Here is a 17428-nt window from a genome sequence, read left to right on the forward strand (position 1 = left end):
ATCCACCCACAAACCCCACCCCCACCCCCTCTGCAGGCAGGAGCTCTCCTCCCCACTCACCAGCTGTACAGTCATGCACCACCAGGCTCAGTGCCTCTACATGGGGCTCCCAGCTTGGAGGTGGAAGCCCAGAGCCTGCCTGGTCCAATGGCGCGCAACCTCTGAAAGCCCACCACCCAGTGGCTTTCAGAAGGGCAACCACAGGCTAGTAATTATTGTTTTTTGGAGGGGTCCCGTGGGCCGGATAGAATGGCCTGGTGGGTTGGATGTGGCCTGCGGGCTGTATTTTGCCCATCCCGGACTAGATGATAGGCCTTGGCAGGCCAGATTCAGTCTACAGGTTATGTCTTTGACACCTCAGGTCTAAGCCATCCAGAGGGGAAAACCTTACCTGGTGCCTCTCAGTCCCATTGATACTGCGCCGTTGTCGGCCCCTCTTGGGGTAGCCATTTATCTTACACTCGTAGCAAGTCTCAGGAGAGAGCAAGTTGTCCTCATCTTCCTCCTGTGGGGCAGGGAGGTAGGGGCCTTTGCCAAAGCCAAGTCCAGAAATACAGTGCCTGGTGCCAGAAGTGGAAAGAAAGCAACAGGATTCATTCCCAGAACACAGGAATAAGCACTTGGAACAAACACATGGTATTGTTCACACTGGATACGGCAGTCTGTTCTTTTCTGGACACCAAGACAATAGGTTCAGTTGTCAACGTGGTCATCTAAATCCTTCAAATGCCACTTATGTATAGGTTGGCATTATTCCTGGGCATTTGCCCTGCACATGCTGATGCTCAGACTGGTATGGGCACAGCGGGGATTTTGAAAAGGGCTGTGCAGACCATGTGGCGCATCATCACATATAACACAATATATATCTTTCTCTAGTTGAAAAGAAACTAGGAGATTTACTAATATGCTAGGGACCTAGGGCCATATTATTCAGTTTAAGAACAAAGCAAAAACAAATACAACTTTATTAGAATGTGCATTAATTTACGAAATCATCATGTATAACTAGGTGAAAAGAATCAAAAGATGTTGTTTCTTTAGTGGTGTAGTCATTAGAATTACACATGCATCTCTTTCAGATTCCTAAAACAAATCTAGGTTTCTAGAGCATCTTGACAGTGCATCCAATGCTTCACTGAAAGTTAACGTGAGTTAATGTTCCCTTGAGTTAACACTTCTAGCTAAAGCTAAAAAGGCTACAGGGAGCTTCATTACCAGCAGGCACTAGCAGACAGAAGAATGGCAGGAAAAAAAAAAAGATTAACTAGTGGAACATCACGACCATTCACATGGAGAGAGGGTCATTAACATGTGTGGAGTGAAGAGTTTAGAAGGGGTTAGTCAACTTATAATGACCCACAAAGTCAAGTGACTCCCTCACTACTGCCAGAATAGAAATGCTGCCGACACTGCCAGGCAGTTGGTTTTAAAGTTGTGGGTGGACCAAGAATCAAAGGGGGGTGCAACTGCACCGGTGGGCCCCACATGGACCCACCTCTGCAGACTGGTCATACATTCTGGAAATAAAATGACAGTAAGTGCTTTTCCCCACAAATCACTGTGGCTGATCTCTGTACAGGGCCAGGAGGAAAGCAGCAAGTCGGAAGGTCTGTGTCTCAGTGAGGTGGCTACTTACCTATAAGGGACAGGGCCTTGGGGTCTAGCTGGGGCCTTTGCTATCAGTGAGGTGGAAGCTGCCTCTGGCATTGCCCTGCACCCTTTTTTCCCCGGCCGTGTTAGTGGCTCAGCTTCAAAAGGAGCATTGGAGAGAGAAGTGAATAATGGCTGATCTGCGGTGTGATGGTTGGAGTCCTGTGCTGGGAGGCAAGACTGGCCTTGATTCAAACCCCTCTGAGGGGAGGAAGGCTAAAACCTAGGCCTGCCATTTGCTGGGCAGAAGAAGGTACAGACAGACGTGAACACACACACACATGAAGCTTCTTGCCATTCCTGAACTGATGTCACTGATCTGGCTGACTCCGTTTCTGGGCATCTAAGGTTGCTATGAGTACACGTAGGGGCCCAGCTGCTTCTGTTTGTGCCCAGTCTGTGAAACAATGTAGTTGTGCCTAACTGTCTACCCATGAAGAGCTACTTAAGACAACCAAAAATACCAGGCAGGTGATTACATTTGGATGCCTAAATGATGAAAAAAGTCATGCCACCAGTTTTGGTGGCACGCACAGAACAGTCAATGGGCACTAGCAGGGGCTAGTGAAGGTAGATCATGCCAGGCTCACTTAATACCTTTCTTTAATATGACAGATGATTTTCTAGAGAAGAGAAACCTAGTTTATCTGGACTTCAGTGCAGTGTTTGATATGTGCCCCTGTGCTCCTGGGAAATGAGTAGTAAAGCTAGAGAAGCTGATTGGGATTAGTGCAAGGATTGTTGGGGGGGGTCTAGGCAAAGGAAGAAACCAACAGACTGTGCTGAAAGTGGGACTGTTGGGCTGAAGGGACGGTGAAAATGGTCTCCTTAATACTTTCATTACTGGCTTTGGCCAAAAGGTAGAAGTGTGCTCATGAAAATACGTAATAACACAAAGTTATGAATTACTGTCAGAGAAGGTATGAAATATGCAGGAAGAACTGGATGGCCTGGGCCACCAGGGTAATAGATGTGGGATGAAATGCAATTGTACAAAGTGCACTTAGGGACTAATAACAGTAATTTATGCTCATAGCTCATCAGTTGGAAATGAATGCACAGGAGAAAGACCTGTCTGTATCAGTGGATCACGGGAGGATTAAAAGGTTTTCTGATGTAGCCCTGAAAAAGGTAAATGTGATCCTAGAATTCACTGAGGGAATATTTCCAGACGAGATACAGGACTATTAATGCTATTGTACAAGGCACTGGGAAGAATCTGGAATACCGTGGGCAATATTCAAGGCTGTCGGGGCAGAGCTGGTGGAAGCTGACATTTCACAAGGGCCCTGACCCAACACAGCAACTCACCCTTGTCCAGCTCGGAAGTATCCTCCAGGGCAGCCACACAAGTAGCCCCCATCAGTGTTTGAGCACCCATAGCTGCAGGGACTGCTCCCAGCTGAGCACTCATCCACATCCTGGCACCCACCAAAGGCCTGGTCAAAGTCGAACCCAGAAGGACAGATGCACTTGAAGCTGCCCAGGGTGTTGTAGCAAGAGGCAGAGCCACAGACTGTGGGGCTGGAGCACTCGTTTTCATCTGGAAGAAGGACACAGCAGAATCAATCAACCTTTCTGGGTGCAGCAGAGTAGGAGGGGAGGGCACAGGGGGACACATTGCCATAGTACTCTGTTTTTGGGCTACTGCTCTGGCTGCTGTGCTCACAGCCCACAATAGCCAATGAGACTAATGAGTTGTAGCTGCGGCCTTTGGCCGGCATAGGCAGCTGCTTCCCATTCCAGGTCCTCCTTGTTGTGGGGAGAAAGGAGAGGTGAAGGCCAGCTCTGTTGCATGTGCGGATGTATTGCAGTGTTTGAACATTTTGGGGTTGAATCTGCTTATATTACAATGATATTTCCCTCATTAGCTTGTGTATGGGGAGAGAAGGGGTTAATCATGTTTTGAGGTAGCTTTTTGAGGGAGTCACATATAACCAGGGTGTCCAAATGCCAGGTCTCAGAGCCTAGGGAGCCAGAAGCTATGCCTGGGCTGGCTTCAAGAGGCACCCAGAAACTGTGGAAAGCTGAGTCCTAAGCAAGTGCTCCTCTGGGGAACCCATGACAGAGGCCAAATCATAAACTTAAGCATCTAAAAAAAATGGCCTGCCTGGCGCTGCAGTTGGTGTTTGTAGGAGCAGCAAGATCTCAGCACCCTTTGCAAACCAGCCCTGTCTGTGGGTACCTGCTGCAGAGACCGTTAGGGACTTGGCCCAGGCAGCCCAGTTTTGGCTTGGGATACCCCAGCTGGGTATATGTCCCAAACAAAGAGTGCGATCTCTCTTTAATCCAGCCTTAGGTTCTCTTGGGCAGCGCAGTGCCCAAGGCTAGGTTTGCAGGGAGGATGCAATTCTGAACCCAATGTCCTGCATCAGTTAAAGACAAACGCCAGGGAGTTGCTGACCTGCCAAGGTGGGGAACAGCTTAGCAGGGGTCAGTCCATCCCCCAGTTATTATGCTGTCTGCTGTGGCAGCTCCCTCCACCAGCAGCCTTGGTCCCACACTCACCTACACACTGGTTCCACTGGTAATGTTGCACGTAACCCTGGGGACAGCCACAGCGATAGCCTCCCAGTACATTCTGGCAGCCATGCTGGCAACGATGGTTCCCATCACACTCATCCACATCTAAGAGCACAAACAATACAAATGGCTCATACAACCAGCGAGGAAGCAGCAGCGTGCAGACACATGGAGAGCCTGCTTGCACAGGGCTCTGGGACAGCTCAGTTTTCCTGTATCCATACTACGTCCTGGATCATTGAAGAGTGTAATGTCAGAGCTATTTGGCAGATCCCCAGTCAGGCCCCAGCATGATCTGTCACCATCAGTGTTCACAGCTCAACCTTTCAGAACAGCCAGCAGGGCCTACTTGCATGGTCTGGAGCCCATGGCCTGCCTCTGCCTGGGATGGCCAAACTATACAGGAGTGGTTTCCTGGTCTAGAAGAGTACTACCACGGTATCAATCTCAGTCCTGTCTGGACAATCTGAGCCTACTCCACCTCCATTGACCACTAATTTCTATTAGCAGCAGTGTCCATCTGTCCTGGAGGAGGTAAGGCTCCTCAGCCCATTGCTGAATTTGGGATCCCTGCCAGCAGCATGATGGGGTGGTGGTGGTGGTGGAGAAAAGGCATGGAGGGAGTCATTGCAAAGCAGCATGTTTCAGAGTTAAGGAAGTTCCTTTGTTCTCAGAACTACATGCTCAGGGTCTCTGCAGACTCAGGAAGGGAACGGTTGCCTTTGGTTCATATTTCCTAGGTCTACTTTGCATCCATAGCTCTATCCTGAAAGCTGAGATTCTGGTTTTATTTCATCATAAGCTATGGCCCTGAGCACAGACCTTACTATGACTGATGTTCAGGCTAATCCTACCCCAACTCAAGAATCTGAAGAGTGAGCAGGGGCAGGAAAGCCCCCGTCAGAGGCTCTCAGGTTTGGGGCCCTAGCAAAAGCCCCTGCCTAAGGCCATGCTATGGGCTTGGAGGTGCATCCTTTCTCTTGGGACAGTGAGGAATGACTGCCTGAGTTGGTGGGGGCTATCTGCTCTGCATTGCTGCACCCTGCATAGGATGAAGACTGGCTTTTCTTCCCCACTTAGAGAGTGTTTTGTGTAGCGGTTTTTGCCTAGCACGAGATTCCATATGCTAAGGGCTGCAATAGCTAGTGGCAGTATCTCTCTGGGACGGCATACTAATACCAGGTAACGACCAACCCTTCTGGCTGCACAGAGTGATTTTTAACCTTTCTTAGAGACCATAGCTTTGTACTGAAGAGCATCCAGAAATCCAGGTTAGTCCGTACTGCTTGAATTTAGACAAAGCAAGAAGAGTAAGTGCACTAGGGATGCTTCTCTGGACAGTGAGGAAGGAGTGTTTCAAAGAAGAGTGGATAACAAGTACCTTCACAGTTGACACCAGAGCTGTCGAGGGAAAATCCTTTCTGACACTCGCAGTTGTAGCTTCCTGGTGTGTTCAGACACTGTCCTTTAGCTCCACACAGGGCAGGCTGGGAAGTGCATTCATTATTGTCTGGAAAACCCCAATAGCATTTTGTGACCGATTAGCCTGAAACTCGTGTTTCTTGTCACTTAAAGACATACTTTCTGGAGAGGCTTTCCTATGATTTTGGCTGTTCTGGTACTACGCTGCTGAATATGGTCTCTTTAGTGGAGAGAAAAAAATGCATAGACTTGAGATGAGAGAAACAGAAGAAGAACAGGATAGCAGCAGTCCAGTGAAGAGTTTGTGGAGATATTGGGCTGGACTCTAGTCAGAGCAGGGAGCTGGAAGCAGCTATTTTCAGGTTCCCCTTGACGCTAACATTAGCCCAGCTAAACTAGAGGCTGCATCGGTGTTGGGGTGAGGTTGGGGGGCCTAGGGGGAAGGTGGTTGCCAGAGTTGCCTGGCACAGAGGGAAAGGCCTTACTCACCAATGCAGGATGAATGGTGCTGGGTGAATCCAGGAGGGCATTTGCAGTTGAATCCGCCAATGGTGTTCACACACAGGAACTGACAGTTGTGCTGCTTGGTGGAACATTCATCCAAGTCTAAGGTATCAAACATAAGGCCACGTGCCTCTTATTTATCTCTTTCTACTTCCCCTGTACATATAGCAATTGGGTTGCCACTGAAGCATACACAACATATTGGTAGAGAAAGCCAGAGTGGCAGGGACTGGCTCTTGTGTAAGAAATACAAGTGTGCAGCAATCCTTGCGTGCCACCTGACCCTGCATTAATGCAGGCTGCTCTGGCCACATCTCAGAGGCCACTGAGACTGGCCACTTTCTGATAGAAACATTTACTTCTGGCTCCGTAGCACAAACCTCAGTCTCCCCTAGTCACCCTGAGGAGGACGCACTACCGTCCTGAGAGCTGGGTAAAGACAGTCCAGCAGCACAACAGCTACTGTGACATGTGAGAGCTGAGTGGAGCCTTACCCGCTCAAAACCTTGGGATATCCCTGGGTTTATTTATTCATAGCAGACCTGCAGCGACAGTACAGGGGGTCGAAGTCTAACCCATGAAACCCAATGAAAAGGTTCCCATTGATGTCAGCAGGGTCAGGAGTTTGCTGTGCACACTCTCATGCACACCCCTGTCAATTCACTTTTGTCAGATCTGGCTTTGAGCCATGAGGCTGCATGGAAGCAAGGACTGTGACTCAGGGGTACGGCTTCCTCCCTCTGCTATCTCCTTGTCACCGGGTGGGTACCTTTGCACGTCTTCCCATCTTCATGTAGGATGTACCCTCTGGGGCAGGAGCACTGATAGCTTCCCTCGGTATTCTTGCAGATGAAGTTACATGGCTTAGGCGACTGGTTACACTCATCCATATCTAAACGCAAGAGGAACAGGGCATATCAGCATGACCTGGGGATGAGCCGTGCCAAGCCCTGATAGAAAACATGAGGGATCTCATCAAATAGAAACTTCTGTGCAATTAATCAACTCCTTTGTGAGAGATCTCTGACCCTCTGGGATAATGGTTTGAGTAATAAAATTTTGTATAAGGGGTTCTGTTGGTTGGAAGGATGTGAGTGATGAGAGTGAGACATGAGAGAGAGAGACAGCCAAGAGAGTAGGAGCTGTTATGGGATGTGGAGATATGAGGCCTTGCTGTGTCACGCTAAGCACAAGCCCAGCCCCTCACCAGTTAGTGTGTGGTAGGTAATCCTCATCCAGGTACACGCGGCTAGTGCCCTATAGGAAGGGGACCACCTTACAGCTGCCTGCCCTCTGCCGGCACAGGGTTGTTTCACCTCCGTGCTGTTCGGAGGCAGTGGGGAGCTCTGAGCTGTGGGTACATAACTATACATGAAGCATACTCATTTGGACATGCTAGACATCTTCTCACTGCCCAGCCAAGCCCACTGTCCCAAGACCAGGCTGAACAGTGCTTAAGCTGGACAGAGACAGAAGTTAGAGAGGGACAGGATGGTTACTATCACTACTATTGTGGGCATTTCTTCTATTTTTGTCTCATGACCATCACGGATCCTGGCTCCCAAATTTGGGCAGCTTTGCCCACCTATGTCAGGGACATTGTGTAATCCATGCCTACGTGCTCTGCAATCCACAGCTCATTGAGCTGCCCTTGGACACCGTCTGGAAACTGCCGCTGGAGGAAGCAGCAGCTTGCTGGCAGGCAGTGGTAGCAGCAAGGAAATCATGACACCACCTTGGCCTTAGCAATAACTTCTCATGTTTTTCTGGCTGGAGTATGAGGTGATGGCTTTGATCTTGCAGTCAAGCTTCCCAGGACTCCAGCTCAGCTTACACTGCTGGGCAGCAGGGCACATGAGACAGCATCCCTCAGAGTTAAGGGTTTGGATGCCGGGAACAACCTTCCCAGTGGCTCCTGGATCCGATTCCCTGCAGTCTAAGTGAACTCATTTGGGTAAAGTGGGAGGCTGGGTCTTGGAGAAGAAGAGGGAGGGAGAATGTTACTGTTGGACAACTTTCTTTATTTTAGGCAAAACAGCCTAAAAGTGTGCAAGGCAGACGGAAGCATAGCTCAGGGAATAAGGGGTTAAACTGCATGTGTGACAGAGGTAGCATGCCCTTGACCTTCACTCTCAATGAACTGTGGGCTGGGAGGTCCTTTGTGTTGGCTCAGTGTCTGTATGAGTACATGCGTGTAGAAGCACAGTTGTCAGGCTCTGGTCAGCACTAACCCACGGCACTGCAGGAGGGGAAAACTGCAGGATCCAAGCCCAGGTGATCTTTTCCACCCATAGGGAGGAGGAGGAGTGGGGGCTGAACAGATACCCCCATGCCCCAAGTAGTGAGGTCAGAGCTGAGGCTCTAGGATGAGGCTCACTTCTGTGACATACCTGTGCAAGCTGTGCCTGTGATGTCTGTGGTGTAGCCCAGCTTGCAATGGCAGCGGAAGGAGCCGATGCTGTTGATGCACTGTCCGTTTTTGCAGAGATTAGGCAGCACCTTGCACTCATCAATATCTGGAAGGAGCGAGTAACTCGTTAAAGCAATGGCTCTGCAGCCTGCTGGGTCTGCGCTAAGACCAGTGCTGCTACAAGGTAGTTCAGCCTCTGCCCGCCATGGACCATGGGGGTTAGTTACAGCCCAGGGCAGGGGGCAGAATGAAGACGCACTGCCTCAGAGGCAGCACTGAGGACACTGACATGGGGGAAATAGTTTCAGAGCTGGTAGGATCGGAAGAGACCTAAGCAGATCATCAAGTCCAACCCCCTGCCATGGGCAGGAAAGGATGCTGGGGTCAAACGACCCTGGCTAGGTGACTGTCCAGCCTTCTTTTGAAGACCCCCAGGGTAGGAGTGAGCACCACTGCCCTTGGATAATAATAATAATAAAAATAATCATGTCCCTCAGCACCTCGGTGTGCAGGGGATGTGTAGCACCTTCACCTTGACGATGCAGCCTCCTCCAGCTGGTGTGCCCTTCTTGTATCCATGCCCTGACCCCCTCCCCATCCTCTTCAGGGTGATTTGGATCCCTGGGTGCCGTCAGAAGCAAGCCCTGCACTGCAAGTCTCTGGCTTCATTCCCCAGACCAGCGTATGCAGCCTGGCACTCACCTTGCCCATCAGTGGAGTACCCAGGTCCATGTGGACACATCTTCTTGTATTGGGTAGTGCCTGGGAGAGGGCAGAGTTCACACTGAGTTCCCCAGCCACGTCCACCATTGCAGCAGCACTCAGACTTGGTAGCCAGGTTGCGGTTGGTGGAGGACATCTGGCACATAGTCTGCAGCACTTCAGTGAAGCAGAAACCCTGGCGGGTGTCTGGGAAAGAGAGAGGGAGAGAAAAGTAGTAACGGAGACAATGCCAGTACTGGACATGACAAGGCAGCCAGAGTCCAGCAAATGTACTGGCCGGAGGGAAAACCCTGGCCTTTCTGCAAGCAGGAGGGCCTGGGGACATGACTGTTTTTAAGACCCACAGCTGGAGATGGGATGTGACAGCAGCTCTGCTCTTCAGGTGATATTGGCAAGCCTCTCTTAAAAGACCTAGCAGACCCTTCACGTGCTCTCCTGGGGCCAGGCCAGGACTGCCCTCTGCAGATTTCTAGTGCTTGGCCCAACTTAACCTGAAGACCCCAGGCCCTTCCTGTCTTATCAACATGACTAGCGGTTCCACAATCTGTCCTCAGTGCTCATCCCACAGGTGCATGCACCCTGCTTTCATGCCTCCTGCCCGACCCAGCAAATTTCATCGTGTTACTCTGTCCCCCCAGGTCCACAGCCCTTCTCTTGCTCTTCCCTGAACAAACTCCATGTCTCCGCACTGCCTAATCTAGTGCTTCTCAACTTTTTAAGTCTCAAGGCATCCCTCTATAACTCTTCTAAATTTAGCAGCACCTTGGGATGCTGGCTGAGATTTAGTGAGCTAGAATCTAAATACCGACAAGTCCTGGGGGTTGCCTTGAGGCTCTGCAGGTTGGAAAACACTGATCTAGCTGGTGTCAGGGGAGGGCAATGGGTATAGGACCTCACCCTACTGTGCCCAGCTCTTTCCATTGCCTCCCCGCGCTCCCCCCGACCCCCACCCCATCTCTAGGGAGTAAGTGTGATCTCTGAGGCTGAGGCTCAGGCTGCTCCCTTGGGGTCATGGAAGCTGGCAACCAGAGGTGTCTGCCTCATAGCCCTTCCCAGGGGTCCTAGGAAGGTAGGAGAGGCTATGGGAGCAAGCTAGGCTGAAAAATGTGGCCCTGTTGATGTGTCTGCCCACCTGCCCCGTGTCCAGCTTGGAGTGTGGGGGCATGCAGCACAGATGTGTCCCCAGAGACGCAGCTGGGGATGCCACTGGTCTGCAAGGCACTGCAGCAGGTGTGGGGTGAGAGACATGGGGATGAGAGCATTTTGCTCCTCACACGTGGGCTGGGTGCCATGGATCTCCTCAAGGGCTTCGCAGCATCTCAGGATCTAGAACCCTGATTGAGAAGCCCCACTGAAGCATGCTGTCTAGCAAGGGGGCATTAAGCCCCCTGGCTCAGTATCAAAGACTGCTGAGTAGGCAGAGCAATTCGCTGGCAAATCTGAACAGCAGTTCTGTGCTGGAGACCCCCACTCCCAGCATATTTACTCCTCTTTTGCCAGCTCTGAGTCTCCAGGCTTGCTCAGAGGAACAGGACTAGGCTGCTGTGGGACTCTTCCAGCTGATACAAGTCTCTCAAAAGGAGATTAGGGAGAATACAACAAGAACAACCTGCTGCCCACTTCAGACCTGGTCCAGGCTTGATACAGCTGGTTGCGGTAATTACCAATGCACTCAGTGCCAGAGGGGCTGACTTGGAAGCCTTCGTTGCAGTCGCACCGATAGCTGCCCACGGTGTTAACGCAGCGGCCATTGGGACAGATCCCTGGCTTGGTACGACATTCGTTCTCATCTAGGAGGAACAGAACCAAAGAAGGGCACGGTGACTCACATGGACACAAGCCACTACTGAAGCAGGTCCCTAAGCACAAGATGTGCTTTCATGAGCTGTTACTACACAGGAAATAGATCTAGGAGTCATTGTAAACAGCGGGCTAAAAACCTCAGCTCAGTTCTCATCAGCTGTCAAAATATAAAACAAAATGTTAGGGATTATTAAGAAGGGAACTGTTAACAAAACTGAAAATATCAGCACGCCCCTTGATAAATCCACACCTTGAATACTGTGCCCACTTCTGGTCCCCTCCCCTCAAACGACAAAGTACAGAGAAGGGCAACAAGGATGATTAGTGGTATGGAGGGGCTTCCAGATGAGGAGAGACTAAAGAGGTTGGGCTGTTCAGTTTAGAAAAGAGACACTTGCGGTGGCACATAAGGGTTTACAAAACACTAAAATGGCAAAGAGACAGTAAATAGGGATTTCTTCTATTCTACTCTCTCTCAGCACAAAAACTTGGGGGTCACAAAATGAAACTAGTAGGTAGTAAGTTTAAAACTACCAAAAATGAAGTTCCTTTTCTCACTTCATGTAATTAAAGTGTGGAACTTGTTGTCACCAGATATTGTGGAAGTGGACAGTTTAGCCAGATTCAAAAAGGGACTGGGCATATTATTGGAGGAAAGGGGCATGGAGATATTGAGCGAGGGAGGGGTTGGGGCACAGTCTCTGAATCAGAACTTCCTAGACCTTAAATGCTGGAGGCTGCAAAAGAGAAGAACAGTGGAAAAAAAACCCCCCTGGTCATACCAAGTTCGCTCCCCCTTTCAGCATCCACTATCTGCCACTAGGTGACACAGGATAGCGGGCAACACGGACCTGTGTTCTGCCCCGGTAAATAGCAATTCTTATGCTTTTATGTTCAGTGTGACAGAGCTGCAACACCACTGGAGCAAAGCAGGACAAGCTTAGGGGAACTGTAATGTGCACCAGCATGTCCCAGATTTCCACCGGTGGGTTGGCTGACTGCAGTGTTTCAGAGCTACTCCCTCACCCTCTCCCTATCCTGCCCTTGTTTCAAAAATTTGGGAAGGGTTGGAGTTGATGCAGTTTCTTTGGCTATTTATGTAGGCTGAAGTAAACCTCAGCTTCCCTTAAGGTAGACATGTGTTCTCTTCGTACAAGTCCAGGAGCTCTTGGGGTGGGCTAGGATTGGCCAGCAAGTTCTAGTGTAAAACAATAGGGGGACACGTCTAAATTCAGCTCTTTGCAGAGGAGGCTGCAGGTGAGGGCAAGGAGAAAGGCCATGATCAAGTGAAGCTAAGCACAGCACAGCGGGGCCCTGATCATAAGCTGGGCCTTCGGGTACTGATACAACAGAAGAAGCTTGTATTTGGGCTCTAGGCAACTTCAGACTGACAGCTGGACACAGGGAGAAAGTGGGACCAATGGATACCCAGGGGCAGGGCTGGACAGACAGCTATCTGCCTGGAGGTGGATGGATATTGGCCACTGTGGCAAATGCCCCCTATAGATGACTGATACCTGTGCAGCTTTCTCCATCAGGCCTGCGCTGCATCCCTGGTGGACAGATGCACATGAAGGTACCGATGAGGTTCTTGCACACCATTCCTCGAGACTCACAGTCATGGAGGCCCTCAGCGCACTCATCCAGATCTACAATCAAGACCACACTGTTGAGGGCGCTTGCTTCCATCCTGCATGAAACACTTTGGCCCAACATTGAGTGAGACTTCTGGACCCCACCTTGTATAAAATTACTTGGTCTCACACTGAGAGGGCCCTTTGGCTCCAGCCACAGTGCTCCACAGACAGCAGTTCATTACCCCCAGGGAGGTGCGTGCAATAAGGGGGATGGTTGCCAGCACTGCAGCACAGAAAGGTGACACGATTTGATCTGGTGACAGAGCCAGGAGCAGAATCCCAGTGTCCTGCTCTGTTTGACCGACTCTTTCCTACAAGGAAGTCTAGCTCCAGTGCTGCAGGCTGCTTTGTGGGGCAGCACAATATGCTCCTTTGCTCTTCAGCTAAAAACACGAAAGGGCATGACAGGAACAGGTGCTGCAAACATGAAGTCTGAATGGGAAGAGGAGGATGGGGCAAGGAGGGTAGGGGCAACAGTGCTCCACAAGGGCAAGTGAAGCTGGTTAAGGGCAAAAGGCTGTGGAAGGGGCTGGAAACTCCTTAGCAAAACTGGCCTTTACCTTTGCACATTCTCCTGTCTTCCCGGAGGGCATATCCAGAGGGACAGGTGCACTCATAGGAGCCAAAGGTGTTGATACAGCGGAAGGCACAGAGCAGGGGGTTCAGCACACATTCGTTGATGTCTGAAGTCAGAAGGAGGAGAGTGAATCTGACCCCCACACTGCAGAGGGACCAGTTAGTTCCTCTAGCAGACGTTGCATTGCTGGTTATACCCTGTATATCTCTATGGCTATTCTAGGCCGTGTTGTCCCTGGGGAGAGAGTGGTGATTGCTCCCTGTTATAATGGCTTGACACACACTGCTATTGTACCAGTAGCTTACTGCGGTACCACGGGCCCTAGCACTGCCATGGAATGAAGAAGGCAGGTACGTCTTCACAGCACTGTCACAGGGATAAGAAATACCAGACTTATTCCACACGGTAGGTAAGAAGCACGCAGCACCCAATTCTTGGAAGAATCCCAACCCTTTACTGTCTCAATATGTCTGGTTGCCTCTCAGGCCCTTTTCTGTTTGCAGAGTGATGCTATGCGGCAGAGGCGATGCGTAGGGCGTGCACTCGGGTGCACGTACACCCCCTGCACATGGCAGTGCACCCCCTGCAAAAAGGCACCACTGACACTGCCGGCAGCACCTGTGGGTGGTCACTGAGCCCTGGTCGGAGCTTGCCACCCCCCACTGCCAACACTGCTGGCGGCGTCTGTGGAAGCTTCTCACTCACTGCCACCGGGCTCCTGCCACCACTGTGCTCCTGTTGCCATCAGTGTACCTGTTCCCCCCACAGCTGCTGGGGGCATGCGCCGTTCATGCTATCTGGCCTTCATTACTGCATCTCAGCACCTCAAAACCGTATATGCCCTGAACCTCCCAACCAGCCTGCATGGCAGGGCATGGCTAAGAGCTCCATGCAGCCCGAGTGACTTGCCCCGAACCACACAGGAAGTTTGCAGCAAAGCAGTTCTTTGGTTGGGGTGGTTCGGGTCACTCATGCTCTAATCCTATGCTATAATCACTGCACTATCCTTCTCTAGCAATGGAGTCCAGAGCTCAATATGTTTCTCCTGCCTTTACAGTGGGTATGGAGCAGAGATCAATAACCCTTAGTACCAAGAGAAGCCCTCTCCCATGGGTTCCACTGTGTACACCCTGTCCCCTAACCTGTCGATGCTCCAGGGACACATCCTGTCACAGGGAAATGATCTAACATGCATCCAAGAGTGTGAAAGATTCAACTCTGATGCAAACACGTGTTGAGGATGGGGGTGGAGGGTAGGGTCTGAGAAAAAATGGGAGAGACTGTGAGGGTAGAAGGGGAAGGGTGAGAGAATACATGTGAATCTGCACCTTGCTGCCTGCTCAGTACCTTTCCCTCCTCACTACAGTGCTGGATGTCTCACCCTCCCAGCCAGTTGCACTAGCTCCACTGCAGGCTTGCAAACCCAACAAGATGCACTGGCCCCCAAGGAACGTTACCTTCACATGTCATCATGGGGCCTGGCTCAAATCCCTCCTCACAGGTGCATTCAAAGCCTCCTACCACGTTGCTGCAGGTCCCATTCCCACAGGGGTTACCAATGGAGCACTCATCTGTGTCTGAGGAAGGCCAGGAACAGCATTAGAAGCTTGATCTTGTGTCACAAGAGACCCTGGGGGACATCTCTTTTGGCAGCCAGTATATTCGACTAGAAGCCAGGGTGGGTGAGTCAGAAATTCCCCTTGGATTTAAGGGCAAGAACAATGGCTAGAAGCATCTAAGCCAGAATGAGGCAGGCAGCAGGTTGTCCCAATTATGCAGTGGCTCCTGCCTCCTCCAAAAGGATCTCCTCTAGTTTGAGCTGAAAGCACTTACCAACACAGTTGACTCCAGTGTAGTCCAGGTTATACCCAAAGGGGCACTCACAGCGGAAAGAGCCATCAGTGTTAATACATGCCCCATTTATGCAGATGCCCAGGTTCTCAGAGCATTCATTCACATCTGAAGTGGAAACCAAAAGAAACTTTGAAATTCCTGATTCATTAGTAGCTTTCCATACACTGGCACTAAATGCATCCAGGTGCTGAGAATAGCTCCCTTGTGAAGACAGGGCTCCATGGCTACAGACTAAGGATTGTGGGGCAAACTATGGGGCCTCGCTCACTGAAGTAAGTGGGAATTTGGCTTCAGGAAGGATTGAGTAAGAACTGAGTGAGGTGCCCCAGGTACAACAGGAAGGATCCTGAGCCCACAGAAAGCACAGAGAGCTCCTGGCGCAGGAACTCAGCATGTCCACGACACAAAATACATGAGCCTGACTACTTCTTGGTCTGGAACAAAAGGCATGTTGCTCCCTGGTACATTTTGTCCATTACATCATTTGGCCCATGTGTAATAGTGGGCCCTTACCCTATTAGCCCTTTAAATGGACTGTTTTGAATGGCGACAGAAAGAGTTAGGCCTAGGGCACATAAATTCAGCTCCAGAACAGGAGAGGGACAAGACTGGCCCAGGTGAGGAGCTCCTAGTAAACCTCTGCACTCCCAGGGATTACAGGCTGGAACAGATGCCTGCTACAGGCTGTCGGTAGGGAGCCTGCAAGCCAGAAAGGGGCATGCAAAGAAAAAAAGCCCCTTTTGCTGTTAAGAGGCTCATTTAATAGAGTGGTTGATGACTACATGTTGAGGGCTCACAGCCCTGTGGGCTCCTTGGGACTTTGTGCAAGCAGGCTACCAGAAGCCCCTTGGGCTGATAGCAGCACGTATCGCACTCTAGAAGAGCTACTGGGGGGTGGGAGGGGGTTACTGTAAGTAGGCCAAGAAGGGAGGAAAGCAGAATACACCAAGACCCGACAATCCTGGCATGCTGGCCTACAGTAAGAGACTCAAGGAGGACTGCAGCCCTGAGCAGCCTCAGTTGGGGGAACTGCTCAGATCTGGGTGGCCTTATTTGGTGAGACAGATGGCCCTAGGGGACTTAACTGGCAGGCAAGTAAGGGCTTAAATGGGACCATAACAACTACTGGGCCAGCTAAGGATGCCGCAAGAGTGGGGAGAGACACCTAGTATTTAAACTGAGGGCTGCCTCCTAAATTTAAACTGATTACCAACTAAAGCATGGAAGGCAAAATGAAGGCGGTAACCTACTGAGGAGCCAGAGCACTTAATAGACCCCAGCTGACAGGCAGGGGGAATAAAGACCTATGAGGAAGCTCAGGAAGGCCTGTTACACCATGATGTTCACAAAAATCTTGCCTTACCTTCTCGGGTATCGCCTGGGCCAGGAATGGCCCCATGGCCATAGGGACACAGCTCCTGAAAGGCAACTGGGAAAAATGAGAAAAGTGAGATGTGCTAAAAAGTGCTCCCAACTGCTGCAGCTGGAATACACGTCACAGAGCCCCTTAGGGAAACCCTGCCTGGGCTAGTGACAAGGCTTTGTACAAAGATAACTCATAGGGTGCTTAGGGAATTAGCTGGAGTCATAGCAGAGCTGCTGGAACAACTGTTTGAGCACTTGTGGTGCTCTGGCCAGGTCCCAGAGGATTGGAAAAGGGCCAGTGTGGTCCCTATTTTCAAGAAGGGGAGGAAGGAGGAACCAGGTACCTATAGGCTGGCCACCTCTATCCTTGGCAAGAACTTTGAGAAAATTGTTAAGGATCACATTTGTGGGGGACCAGTGGGTCACAGAATCATAGAAGTCGGGTCGGAAGGGACCTTGTAGATCTTCAAGTCCGACCCCCTGCCTGGGCAGGAGAAAAGACTGGACTCAAATGAGTCCAGCCAGGTAGGCATCAAGCCTCTTCTTAAAGACCCCCAGGGTAGGTGCCAGCACCACTTCCCTAGGAAGTTGGTTCCAGCTCCTAGCCACCCTAACTGTGAAGTAGTTTTTGCAGATGTCTGATCTAAATCTACTCTCTAATAACTTGTGTCCATTGTTCCTTGTCATGCCAGGGGGTGCTAAGGGAAACAGCATCTCCCCTAAACCCTTCTGGTCCCCCCCCAGTGAGTTTATAGACAGTCACCAGGTCTCCCCTCAGCCTTCTCTTGTGAAGGCTGAACAGGTTCAAGTCCCGCAGTCTTTCAATGTAGGGTCTGCCCTGTAGTCCCCAAATCATGTGTGTGGCCCTCCTCTGGACCCTTTCAATGTTGTCCACATCCCTCCTGAAGTGTGGCGCCCAGAACTGGATGCAGTACTCCAGCTGTGGCCTGACCAGTG

The 17428-nt window shown here is 50.7% G+C and overlaps 1 protein-coding gene across 1 annotated transcript in view; it reads right to left on the minus strand.

Moving 5' to 3' along the window:
- FBN3 (fibrillin 3) overlaps positions 1-17428 on the minus strand; it is an 87884-nt gene that overhangs the window by 4147 nt on the left and 66309 nt on the right. Inside the window, exons 42-55 of the mRNA XM_019550669.1 lie at positions 16470-16535; positions 15086-15211; positions 14710-14829; positions 13236-13358; positions 12556-12687; positions 10900-11025; positions 9215-9421; positions 8493-8618; positions 6872-6994; positions 6088-6204; positions 5558-5686; positions 4162-4281; positions 2965-3196; positions 392-560 (exon numbers count right to left, since the gene is read on the minus strand). Coding sequence (XP_019406214.1) covers positions 392-560; positions 2965-3196; positions 4162-4281; positions 5558-5686; positions 6088-6204; positions 6872-6994; positions 8493-8618; positions 9215-9421; positions 10900-11025; positions 12556-12687; positions 13236-13358; positions 14710-14829; positions 15086-15211; positions 16470-16535 — 1916 coding nt within the window. The remainder of the gene's footprint in view (positions 1-391; positions 561-2964; positions 3197-4161; positions 4282-5557; positions 5687-6087; positions 6205-6871; positions 6995-8492; positions 8619-9214; positions 9422-10899; positions 11026-12555; positions 12688-13235; positions 13359-14709; positions 14830-15085; positions 15212-16469; positions 16536-17428) is intronic.

This window comes from Crocodylus porosus, unplaced genomic scaffold (genome assembly GCF_001723895.1).
Source record: "Crocodylus porosus isolate Cpor-Errol unplaced genomic scaffold, CroPor_comp1, whole genome shotgun sequence".
Lineage (NCBI taxonomy): Eukaryota > Metazoa > Chordata > Crocodylia > Crocodylidae > Crocodylus > Crocodylus porosus.